General features: G+C 38.1%; 1 protein-coding gene across 1 annotated transcript in view; it reads right to left on the minus strand.

Moving 5' to 3' along the window:
- Positions 1-203: 203 nt before the first annotated feature.
- LOC124796252 (methyl farnesoate epoxidase-like) overlaps positions 204-14,014 on the minus strand; it is a 312,563-nt gene continuing 298,752 nt past the window's right edge. Inside the window, exons 8-9 of the mRNA XM_047260354.1 lie at positions 502-643; positions 204-424 (exon numbers count right to left, since the gene is read on the minus strand). Of these exons, the coding sequence (XP_047116310.1) occupies positions 249-424; positions 502-643 (318 nt within the window). The 3' untranslated portion in view covers positions 204-248. The remainder of the gene's footprint in view (positions 425-501; positions 644-14,014) is intronic.

Here is a 14,014-nt window from a genome sequence, read left to right on the forward strand (position 1 = left end):
CTCCTCTCCTTGTTCACATATAACAAATTTTTATAAACTTCACCTCTACTTTTCACCATTTTCTTTCCTCTCACAAATTTAAATAAAATTTTTGGAATTAATGCTTTGGCAGTATGGAGATGAGAATTTAATAAAATTTATTTAAATTTATTAACTCTGTAATAAGTTCATTAAAATATATTCATCTATTACGTTTCAGTTGTTACAACAATAATGAAAACAAGTACATTTGTATTGTTTTTGCAGTGTTATCGAGATTTGAAAATGATGTCATAAGTTTTTGGTGCAAGATTAAAGCCCCCAAAAGCAGTAGACTTCAGGTCAGTACCACCAGCAGGAACAAGTTGAAATTTTTGCAAGATTCCAGCAAAAATTTGGAATAAAAAACGTTTTGCAAACTGCTCCCCCAAACACCGACGTCGACCTGAAAGGCAAATTAAAACTCTCAGATATGAGCCACAACTTATTTTACCATAACTCTTTCTAGTAGCAGTAACTCACCAAGACCAAAAGGCAAGAATGTGTCATCCTCTCTAAGTAGTCCAGTTTCAGTAATGAAACGTTCTGGTCGATAAACTTCAGGATCACCCCAGTGTTCTTTATCCATATGCAGTGACCAGTTGTTTACCAGCACAGTTGTATTCTGCATCAGAATGCATCATTTACTTTATGTTAGCAACTGCTTAAGGTTAGAAAGCATAAGAAATGTCTCTGTTTATGTACACTTTGCAGATAGTAGTATTGATCTTATTTTTCAGGTTATAAATAACAGTGTAATTAAAATGTTTTGAGTTTAGAAAATTCCATGTATAACATACATTATTAGAAAAGAAATAAAACACAGAGAATATACCAACACAATAGTCATACTTACACAGAAAATTTTCTTTGTGTCTTGAGCAGTGAAGCCACAACACCAAGAGAAAAGTATGTCAGTTACCGAAGTTACTATGAGATGTAATAAAATTGTTTGTGTACAATAATAATAAAAAAATAAGAATTGCACTGTTGCTGACAAAATGGTTGATTTGCCACATTGAGCTATTGATAACTCGATCACATGTACAGTGTGTTCATTTTAACAGAAGTCATTGAACTAACTCGAAAACTACACAGTGCATCAAAAAAAGTTAAAGTTCCAGTTTGTGTGTCTTGGAGGGTGACATCCAATGATACCACACTCAACCCATCTCCTCACCCCATGAGTGGGTGGCTGGGGCAACTTTGTAATCTTCAATGGGAACCATTGTTTTTTATTGCAGATTATAATTCTGTGTAAAATCGATATATGTATTGTCTGAAGTATTTCTTTCATTTTTCCACAGATGACACTGTAATTGGAGAAATAGAAATGAGAACACAATTGCAATTTATGCCTTGTTATTCAACAACTCTTAAATATCCACTGGCACGTGTGGCCCCGTCTCCATGCTGCAAGAATAGGACAGACCATTGTTTTATACCTTCTAATTGGAAACCCCATTGCCAACATTGTATTCCTCCAAAATTTTGATGAGAGGTCTACTGAATGTTCCACTATGTCTATGTACAGAACTGTGACACATCGAAACAGGCAGTACACTGAGAACAGACCTCACGTATTGTGCAGACATGGAACAGATATCAGCTGTAAACATTAAATACTTGCACAGTGTTTATTGCCTGCACACCTACACATCATCTGGAGAACCATTGTGCAGGTGAACGATGAGTGTTGCAACATGGAAAAAAATATTGAAATGATCCTAATTTACAAAGAATGTAGGAGGAATGTTGAGGCTGCTGTTGCCCTATATGACAAGTGCTTTCCAGAGAAAGCTCACACTCACTCATTCTTTTACAATGCTGTGGACAGACTTATGTCTGATGGCAGTGAGCAGACCAGCTAAAGAAAGTTAAGCAAATGTGTTACAGGAAAAGGTAATGAAATAGCTGTGCTAGTGGCAGTGAACTCCCAGATAAGCACCCAGCAATTACATTACAATTCCTTTATGTTTATAGGTAGCATTTTCACAATACTGCATCATCAAAAGTATCATCCACACCATGTCACTGTATCAGGAACTTCATGCCACCAGTTTCAATAATTGGGTAGTGTTTTGTGAATGGGCATGTGGACAAAATCCAAACAACACCCACATTCTCAGCCTAGGTGCTATTTTCCAGTGAGTCTACATTCACAAACCATGGTAGCATTAACGGGCATTACATGCATTACTGAAGTGTAGACAGTTCCCTCTGGTTATGGAAAGCTGACCATCAATGTCCCTTGTCAGTTAACATATGGTGTGGCATGATGAGTAACAATTTCATTGGTCTATATTTTGTCAATGGGACATTCATTGGATGGAAATGCCAAACGGTTGTGGAACAGAAACTACTGGTTCTACTGAGGATGTTGCCCTGGATGTTCAACAGTGTATGAAGATCACACAATTGAAACACAGGACTTATTAGACCATGGTTACACTGGGTGGTGGATTGGCAGTGGTAGCCCTACTAACTGACCTCCTAGGTCACTGGATTTTAAGTTGCTGAATTTGTTTCTATTGGGGCATCTAAGAGTTAAGGCAAACCAGCAAGTGCAAACATAACGTGAAGACATGGTTGACTGCATCAGAAACACCTGTGCTGATATTTTGGCAGATACACTTCTGTCCTGTGTATGGTCATTTGAAAAGGAGATCACTAAATGCATTGAAGTTGGTGGTACTATGTTTGAACACTTACTGTACTTGGAAAAGTTGAGTAGCAATCACCTCAAGCCATGGCCACAGTGGCACACAGAGCAGTGCCCTGTTTGATATGATGTAGGAGGAATACAACATTGTGAATGGGATTTCCAATTACAAGTTACTAAATACTAGTCTGTCCTATCCTTGCAGCATGGAGGTGGGGTCTCAAGTGCCACTGGATTTTCAAGAGCCATTGAGAAACATATTATAAATTACAATTGTGTACCCACTTATATTCCTCCAATTACAGCATCATCTGTGGAGAAACAAGAAAATGCTTCAGACAAAACGTATCTAAATTTTACCATAGAATCATAATCTGCAATAAAAAATTATGATTCCCATTGAAGATTTCAAAGTCGCCCCCACCACCCACTCATGGGTGGGATGGGATATTGAATGTGTTATATCCCTCTCCAAGACAAACAAATTGGAATTATAACTTTTTTTGACCAGATGTGTGGTGTTTGAGATATTTCAATGTCTTCAGTTAAAATGAGCACCCTGCATAGGCCTACTTCTCAGAGACCATAATCTCTATACCAGCACATGCAATGCTAACATGCTTTTGAATGTGAATGCTGTAGAATGATCTTGACATATCTTCAGGAGAAGTTGAGCATTCAGGTCTTTCCTACATCTTCTGAGAAAATTCTGTCTTATTGTAGTATATAGCTACGAGTCTATTGTGAAAAATATGCTACCTGCTGCCTAAAGGATGAACTGTGGCAGATGCAGCATCCATGCACAGTGAGTGTAGGGCATCGACTGAATAAGGTGTTTCAGTCTGTACATAGCCTAAAATTGGATTAGATGTACTTTATGTTTCAATACACCTTTAGTGAGTAGATCCTCTAGGATGTACATGATGCCAGAAAAACGGAAATATGCAATACATATTTACAAATAAAAACAAATATTCTAATGTACTTTCCACAGATCTCAATTGGAATGGTCCTCACAGAAGCCGACTAAGTAGAAAATATCTTAAATGTATTATTGTTTAAAAGGCAATAAATAACTTATGACAAAACATGGAAATGTTCAGTATAAAGAAGTGCATATGGTAGTTCTTAGATTATAATAACCATAGACCATTCAATAGAAAAATCAATTTACAGCATATCTTATTTACAGCAATTACTTTACTACACTGAACTTGTGCAGAAGTCAGGTTGTACAAATACTTGCCCTATTTTATATTATTTGTAACACATACACAGCTATTAGTCTACTAAGCAATTCATCAATGGAGTAGGAGCTGGCAAGCAATAAATCCTTTAGGCTCCTTTAAAATAGAACTATATTAGTACCCTAATTAAACTTTATATAACTTCTGGCAGGTTATTGAAAATGTATGTTTGTGAATAATAGATACCTTTCTGGGCCAAAGTAAGTGACTTTATATCTTTTTGAAGATTATTCCTATTTGTAGGATTGATTCCATTGGTTTGAAAAGAGATATATTTGAAAGATTAATTTCATTAGGGAATAAATTTATTGGGAAGCAATATTGACATCAGTATTTCCCTAAGCATGCCTCCACAGGATGTTCTTGAGTTTACACCACAAATAACTTTTATTACACATTTTGGAATTCAGAAAACTTACCTTGGCTTGATGAGTTACCCCAGACAATAATCCTGTATGACATTATGGAATGAAAGTAAGAACACTCTATCATTGGGAGGAACAGAAATGGTCTTAAATCAGTGCCTGTCCCACTCCCATCATGTAGCTTGCTTGTCAATCAATCAATCAATCTCTTTATTTGTCCATTAACAATATACATTGTATGGATGTAGTCAATTACAATATAGTTTCTTATCTTTAATTTGTTTTAAAAACTTGGATAATAAATACAACCTCCCTGTGTACCAAGGTCCCCCAAGTACATGGTCTGTCAGCTGCTGAATATTTCCTCAATCAGAGCTCACCTGATTCCAAACCTATGACTACCTTCCTACTCCCCTTAATGATCTTTATGCTTATCAACAACTACTTCACCCTTGAGGGGCAGACATACAAACAGATCGGGGTACAATCATAGGAACCAGGATGTCTCCTTCCCATGCCAATCTTTTCACCAGTCACTTGGAGGGAGCTTTCCTGGGATCCATAAGTCTTCAGATCCTGGTTTGGTTTATGTACATTGATGATGTCTTTGCCATATGGACTCATGGTGAGGCTGACCTGTTAAAATTCCTGGAATCTCTGAATACCTTCTCCCAATTAAATTTCATGCGATCATATTCTGAATCCTGTGCCACAGCTACACACTACTGTCCACATGAAATCTACTAACAAACAGCATACTTACATTTTGACAGTTGCCATCCGTTCCATGTCAAACATTCCCTCTCATATAGCCTTGGCATTCAAGGCAAACATATTTGTTCAGATGCAGACTCCTTACAGCAATACACCACCATTCTCACATCAGCCTTCACAGGTCATAATTACCCCACCAGCCTAGTTTAAAAGCAGATTTCCAGGGCAATCACATCCAATCCTGGTACTGCTTTTCCCTCCAAAAAAACAACTTTAGAGCACATCACTGGTCACTCAGTATAATCCTGGTCTGGAATGTATTAATCAGTTACTTCAACAAGGCCATGACTTCCTAAAATCATGCCCTGAAATCCACTGTATACTGTCAGACCCTACACTCCCTACCTTACGGCTCCTATCCCTGTGACCGTTCCCACTGCAAGACTTGCCCTACGCACCATCCTGTGACTACCTATACCAGCCGTGTTACTGGCAAAACATATACTATCAAAGGGAGAGCAACCTATGAAATGATGAAATGACACATGTCCTATAGCAACAGTTATGTAAACACTGTTCAGCCTTTTACATCAGCAGCACTACCCTCAAATTATCATTAGGATGAATGGTGTAGGCAGATGGTGTACACTGGCAACATGCAGTATCCCATGGCAGAGTATTCTCTACAACAGGCCAATCATGACCTTGGTGCACGTTTCACCACACACACCATCTGGATTCTCCCCCACACACCTCATAACTCCATATGTGGGATCCAGCATTACAACATGTCCTTAGTTCTCGCCACCCACCTGGCCATAATTTACATTAATTTTTCCTGCCTCAGCGTTTCTTCACAGTAACTACTCCATTCATCACTCTGTTTTGGTTTTCTACATCTTTCATCTTCTTACCCCCTCCCTTTTCTATTACGTGCATTGCGCTTAGATTTTCACTCTGTTTATGCAGTTTAAGCAGTAATCTCTGTCTTGCATATTACCCTGTCTAGCTCTCGGGTTTTCAAATCTCATCTGGTGCAGCTCCAACAATCAGTCTTTCCTTCTCATCCTGTCCAGTAAGTCTGCTCTGATCCCAGTTCTGGGTGACTTTCTCAAAATCTACCCCTTTTCCTAGATCTCTCCAGTTCTTATCCTTCACCCTCTTCCATCCCCTTCAACACTTCTACTGAAGAACGTGCCACTGGCTCAAAAAGCTTGCCTATTTATAATCTTTTATATGTGTATTCTGCTGCCATTTGGTGAGTGGATTTTTTTACTTGCCCAGTTACCTTATTTTGACACAAAATTGTTACTAAGAAACAACTCAGAAATTAGGTGGACTTAATCACTTGGTGATGCTAAATATATGGCACACAATGCAGTTGTTTGCTCACAATTGCCCTCTTTCATCATTTCGTTATATAAAACAATTTCATCAGTAAAGAATTCATGGCAATCAGTTTTCAATTTTTCACAAAAAGTAGTTTTTTTTTTTTTTTTAGAAAACAATGCATAACAGTTTTTTGAATGGTTGAAAATAATGCTGTAGAAGAGCCTGTTGGGTGACACTAGTGACAGGAGGTGAATTTTCTGTTAATAAACCTAAGTTTTGACATCTTACAACATAAAAATAATAGCATCAATAAAAGTTCATAAATAGCATTATATAATACTTACAAAATATAGAAATATCAATCGAAACATCCAGCACTTACTTTTGACGAACAGGTGGAGCCTATGCATTGCCATTTCCACAAACAGGAGCAAATGCTTGAGCGTTGTACTGGAAATTCAAACAATTTGAGGAGACACAATCTTAAAACACCATATATCAGTGCCGTAATAGTATATAGAAACCATTCAGATTGCCTTATCTAATTAAAACTCTTTAACCCCTGAACATCAGTTTAACCAAAACACTATCCAGAATTACAGTCATATAAAAAACAGGGCCTACATAACTTGTTCCTATTTGGCCAATTACATGTTACAACTGTTTCCTAGGAAACACTTACAGAAATTACATAACTATATAATAAAGCATAAGCTGTAATTGTGCAAACTATAAATTAGAAAAAAAAAATTAAAATTATAAGGGGGAAGGAGAACAGGTTCAGAATTAGCATATTTAAAACAATGTATGTATGATCTTATATGGTTCTATTAGAATGAAATTGTTTTTCTGTAATTAACAAGAACTGTAAAATGCTATGAAGAAATTAAAATAGCGAAGAGGAGGGAGAAGGGTGGATTGAGGAGGGAGGGGAGAGGGAAGTGAGTTGTTAAACAGGATTATCTTGATATCTTGAAAAATATTTTTAAACTTTTTGTAATCCTGTGACTACAAATGTTCTATAAAATGACTATTTTTAATTAAAATAATGTGAAAGCATTATGGAACAGCCACAGTAATGCTGTTGTTGGGAGTTTTCAGTTTGTACTATCTAGTGTCAAGAACTAGGCAATAACTTATGAATATTTTATTGGCCAATGACCAATATGTGCATATGATGCTGCATGTGCAGTGAACAATTAGGCTTTTACTTATCTAATGTAAAAAGAAAAACATGTGGGGGGGGGGGGGGGGGCGGAAGTGACACAGAGGTGCACAACCTTGGGGGTAACATATAGAATAGTGTAGTATTCATCACAAAAAGAATATTCTGTAGTGGCAAACTTTATTGCATTACCAGCAACCAAGACCCTAAGTTGATGGCAGAAATGTATCTATAAGTGTTCCATAAATAGACTCAAAACCAGTTATTGGTGAAATCTATTTGTTGATTTAGTATTTCTGTTGAAAATTCCAAGTTCTCAAGTGTATTTAACAATAGCCTTTTAGGTGCATTGTGGAGAATTTTAAGATAACCTTAAATTTCACTGAACATGTGGCTGCTTTGTAAAAGATGCGTTTTTATGCAGCCTTTATTGCTGTCATGTGGTTGGCCCCTAAAATGATTTTTTAAGGACCTAGTAGTCTGTCCTATACAAAAATTTTTGCAATTACCACTCATAATACCGTAAACACCTGCACCCTAATACTTGTGACACCTGGCCTCAATCAAGTGTAATAATGTTTCCTAATTTACTGTTAGTCTTTAACCCCAAAGCATTATTATGCCTCCTGAATCTGTTTACTACATGTTCAGTGAATGTTTCTTTACGTGTCATACTAATCCTTATTGTTTGTTGCTTGTGCTATTTATAAGCAAATTTTACAGACACCTAATTTCCTTACCATTATAACAATTAGACCTTGCTGTCTTTCCTGTTCTAAACTATTCAATTCTTTTTCAGTGTCACTCTCATTTACAGGCAGCTTTATTAACCTATTTAGCAAAGCTCAAAAGTAGGCACATTTGTGCTTTTTTGGGTGGCATGCGTCTGCTGCTACAATGGCTTCTGTAAACATTGGCTTCCTAAAAATCCCTAATGTCACTTTGTCTGTAGAGCTGTTCATAGTTAAACCATAAAATCTGAAGCATAACCAACTTTGTGTTCAGCTGTAAATTTATGTTGTTAACCACACTGTTAAATTTTACAGCTACATGTTTGATCATTTCGTCATTGCCTTTTATTACTATAAATGTGTCAACCATATATCTGCTATAAGCAACATTATTACTCCAGATTTTGGGGTGTTTGGTAATAATACTGTTTTTCAAATGAGTTAACCCTGTGGCAGGTGTGCTTAAGATTGTTGTGTTAGCAGGCGCATGCGGCACTCAGTGCCGCCTACATTTAAATACATAAGACAGCAGTTTTTTTAAAAAAAATTTTGTGGAATTAATTTTTCTTGTTTATAACATCATTCTTAACAGCAACTTTTAATATGATCTGTATACACATATCCAATGTGCATGGGAAAATTAAAATTGTTACAGAATATCTGACATACGTTTCCAGGATATTTCGTAAGTGCTACTTTAATAACAAATTCTAAATAAATTATAACCACAGGTATGATTCGATTGTTTACCATTGTTAAAGCAAGTTTTACAGAAACGTGTAATATGTATAAAAACTTTGTAGCAATAATGAAGAATAAGGCAGTCTGTAAATACATATCAAGAATCACACACTTTCCTCCTCCAGAGAAGCTCTGCAATCATTATATGTGACAACATTGTGGCAATGATGCTTGCAAATGAATCTTTTGCAGCTATTGCAAGTGACAGTAATTTTATTATTTTTTTACCACCACAAAGATGGCACCTCCCACACCTTCTTATAGTCTCACTGTGATTGGCGGGAATTGATTGATGAGGTGACAGAAATCCTTGAATATTTCGTGGTAAAGTAGAGAGCTGAGCCCTTTCTTTCAAGTGGTAGTCCATCAGAGCCAAGGCCAGGTTTGTTAAGTAGGTTCTTCTTCTGAATCTTTTTTCTGGATTGTTTGCAAAAAACAAGACCTGGCAATTTATCCCAGCAATATCCACATAGCAAAAAAACAGTGCTAAGGGCCATCTTCTTGTGGTCCTTTGTGTAGAGTAGGACGTACACATATAATCCACAGTATCAACACCACCTTTTGTTGAATTTTAGTCCAAATTTACAACAGATTTGCATGTAGTGGTGTCAATTTCAGCAGTTTCATGCATTGACCACAGGAAAAGCACAGACTTGTTTCTTTTTGTTTGGCACGAAACAAGACAGAAGTCATCTTGAAATCCGAAAAGACAATTTCCAATTTCTCGCGATCTGTTGGGCAAAAAACCCGGAGGAATTTCCTTCTTCTTTTTCAATGTTCCAATGAACGTTAGCCCATTTTCTAAAAGATGCTGGGCTACAGGGTAACTACTGTAGTAGTTGTCCGTAGTTACATTCCTGTGAGTTCCCTTGATCGGCTCAACCAATCTCTTCACAATATCTATTGGCTGGTTAGACGCAACATATGGTCCAGGATTCTGTCTGCCACAGTATACATCAAAATTGAAAGTATAAAATGTCTTGATATCGCACAACGCATACAACTTCAATCCATGCTTAACAGGTTATTGGGCATGTACTGAACAAAACCACAATGTCCGCGAAATGGGACAAGCATTTCGTCTGCAGTTGTGAACTCCCCTAGACTGTAGTTATTTCTGCAGTTGTTCAGAAATGCTGAGTGGAGATTGCGGATGGCAGCAAGTTTATCAGTTGCTAGTCGTTCTTTTCTTGTAGAAGTATCGCCAAACCTGAGTGACCACAGCAAGAACAGAAAGCGTTTGTAGCTAAATGCTGCCCTTTGAATAATCATTCCTGCTCCATTTGATGCCCACAGTTCTAATACATTTGTGCATCCCCCTTTTTGTATGGCAATGAGAAACAGTGCTCCTAAAAAGAGCCGTTTTTTCAGAAGCAGAAGTAGTTTTGCAATTTCTAGCCCTTGAGTAATTCACAGATGATCTCTTGTTATTTATGTACTTGTTTGTATTTGCAACGAAGTAATCAATTCTCTCAGGATCAAACAATTTGAGAAAACTTTCAATTTCAGTTTAAGCTTCTCTACCATTACGTTTCGGGCCAGGTAGGACATTCATTATATTCATACGTTTTGGTTTCCCTGGTAGTGCTAACGGATTATTTATCCACAAAGTTTCTTCGTCTTTACCAATATAAAAATGGCAGTCATCATGTGGCATTCATTTCACTTCATTTCCTTCAGCGCATGACTGCTCAGATTCGCTGGAATGATCTGCAGTTTCAATTATTTCTGATTCCTCATCACTGTCAGAGAAATCTGCGTAATGTTCTTCGTCAGATGATTGCAAAAGAAGACGTTCAATTTCTTCTGGTGTTAGTCCTTTCCTTTGTGCGGACCTGGGAGACAATAAAATAATTCTAATACCAAAGCAATGTTAATAACTAAATCATCATTCACCCACAGAGTTGTAAAACAAAGCTTCTAATCATCGAAACATTCAACAGTGATGCGGCTACGTGTACATACATTACCGGGCGCGTGCGGTACGCAGTGCCGTCTCGGTGCAGTCGTCCACTTCACAGGTAAGTCGCAGCTGTTATGGTGGGTATAATGACGGCGCAGTAATCCAGTTTGGCTCGTGACTAAACAATCGAGGCATATCTAGCGCTATTGTTGTGTGCTCGGCGTGCTGACATAATTATTGAACGAAAACAAAATTGGCGGCACTGTATGCCGCCACGCGCCCGCCGCAGGGTTAAGAAAATATTGGCTACTCTGCCTACTAAACCGTTTCCTATCTTAAGCTTGCTGGTTGATTATGATATTTACCATTAAAAGAGAAATGACTGAAAGATAAAGTGAACTGTGACATAGTGACCAATTCTGTAGCCCCACCTTGGCAAAGTTTTTAGTGTTTTGATAAATTATGCTTGGTAATATCAATGGTATCTGAAATTGGTATCCTAGTGTATAGGTTAACAACATCTAAGGAGGCTAGTTAAGCATTTCCTAGTAGGACTAAATCTTTTGTTTTTTCCACAAAACGGTATGAGCTCCTCAAGGAAAAGCACCTCTCCAACATGTAAGATTCTCTAAGCTTTTTTATGGAGATCCCTATGCTTCTGATCTGCAGGTGCAGCACAACAGCTCTTCATCCATGTTCACCTGTGATTGGATTCATTATTGTTACTCTAATCCTATCTCTGTCTGCTGGATACGCAGAAAACAACTCATCTGTAATTTCATTTTCAAGGTTGCAGTAAATTTTTGCACAGGTTTACATTTAATCTCATATTACTACTTATGAAAAGTTCCATAGGTTTGTGGTAATGCTGGCAGCACCATAAATTTTTCACTGCACAATGCACATCATAGCTGTTAAGTGAGGAAAATTAAGGGAAATGGAAGGAGAATGTGGGAAATGATGTGGAAGATATATTCCAGTGAGGGAATGAAAAAGCGATGGGAAACTTTTGCCAACATGAGGTATTTGCTAAGTTCAGCAGACTACTATATTTTGTTAAACAAAAACAAAAAGGTAATATGTGTCTGTACATGGTTTAGATATGACTGACACTTGAAATTTCTGTTTATCAGTTCCAGTACAGGAGAAACACATGTTTAAAATTCATAGGCTTGAGCCATCACTAAGAATGACACGAGTCATGCATAATGATGAGTAAAAGTAAAGAAGACACGTTGTGTGCTGCCTTCGCATCTGAAACAATGTACAAAACTGTGTGGTAATTGAACAGGAAGATCTGAATGGGTGCTTAGTAATGGGATAAAGCAGCACAAAGTACAGGGTATTTATGTGTGATGATGCACATGGAATTAATGGCCTTCACTAATCAGAAGGTGGCTGTTCAAAGTGACTTGGTAAAACAAAAGGAAAAATGGTGTACAAGCTACAAACTGTTGGACTGTGACTGGCCCTGCTTGGGAAGCTATAGAACTGATAAGCTATCTACCTGAAACATGCACAGACCTGACCCACTGGATTTGTCCTGAAATATTCATTGTGTGGTGGTCCTCAGGTCCTCATTGAAAGCGTTGGTCCAAAACAAAAGCACTAGTTCACAAACAGAAGCACTGGTTCACAAACGGTAGCATTGGTACACAAACAGAAGAAGGTGCATTCACACAGATGCTGCATTAACTATTCATCACTCATGCTTGCTGAAAGATGACTGCCTCACAGGCAGATGAGAAATCTGAGTGAAAGCACCAGTGGGCAGATTGCAGTAGTGGGAGGGAAATACATTCCTGTCGATAGGTGTCCACTGTGGTGCAGGTGCTTTGGAGAGCATCTAGGGGCAACTCTGATCGAAGTTGTCCACTGGGGAGACTGTGGGACTTAGCAAATGTGAGAATTTAGGAAGGTGACACAGATACCCTCTCTGCTCCTTCCCCCTACCCCCTGCCCCCCCCCCCCCCTCGTCTCACTATGAGAGGAGGTCATTGGGGTAACATCACTGAATGCAGCTCTGGGACGCCAGGTGCTAGTGTGGGTGCTACGGCAATGAGCATTAGTGGTGGTGATGTTGGCAAGAGATAGGTGAGGTAGTGTCATTAATGGAGGACAGGGAGACCTCAACTGTCAGCAGCATACGGGCATTGTCGAGGGTGAGCATGGAAGCTGGCTTTAACCTGTCAATGGAAAAAACTGAAGGGTACTGTGGAAGAAGATGCTAAATATTTCTTCATGTCCTTGTAAAATGAGGTGAGTATCTGAGTATTGTGAACATAGTGGGGCCAGCAGGTGTTGATATTTAGCATTACATAAATGCATGATGTGAGGTCACTGTGCATAAACATCTTACACTCACCATGACAGTAGTGTCTAATGTGCATTTGCAGAAGCCTTCACTGTGATTTACATTAGTTCAAAAGTTCAGTATAAACACCAAAAGTTCACTACTAGCATAGGGTGCACATAATGATGAATGAAAGTAAAGGGAACACCATGGCAAGCTGTCATTGCATGTGAAAGAAGTAACAGAACTGTGTGATGATTGAATGGGAAGATCCCCATATTTACATGTGTCACTGCATGTAGAATTAACGTCTTCCAGAAATCAAATGCTGCCGAATTCCAGCTGGTCCTACTCAGGAAACTATGGAACTTCCAATCTACCTTCCTGAAGCAATGCACTATGCCATGTCACCGGATTTGTCCTCAAACAGTCATCATGCAGAGGTCCTTGGGTCCTCCTAGAAAGTACTGGTCCAAAACAGAAAGCACTAGTTCACAAACAGAAGCACTGGTTTGCAAATGGAAGCACTAGTTCACAAATGGTAGCACTGGTTCACAAATAGTAGCACTGGTACACAAAAAAGGAGGCTCAGATGCTTTGGAGAACATCTAGGTGTAAATGCAAGGCTCAGTAATCTGCTTAGGCAGACTGTGGGACTCACAAAACTTTAGAATTTAATGTGGCACCACAGTTTGGTACATCATCACAATTACAGCTTATGTTGTATTATATAGTTATAGTTATTTCTCTGAGAATTAGTTTGAATTTCTGGAAAATACAGGGTGATTCAAAAAGAATACCACAACTTTAAAAATGTGTATTTAATGAAAGAAACATAATATA

This window comes from Schistocerca piceifrons, chromosome 4, assembly GCF_021461385.2.
Source record: "Schistocerca piceifrons isolate TAMUIC-IGC-003096 chromosome 4, iqSchPice1.1, whole genome shotgun sequence".
In the NCBI taxonomy this organism is placed as follows: Eukaryota; Metazoa; Arthropoda; class Insecta; order Orthoptera; family Acrididae; genus Schistocerca; species Schistocerca piceifrons.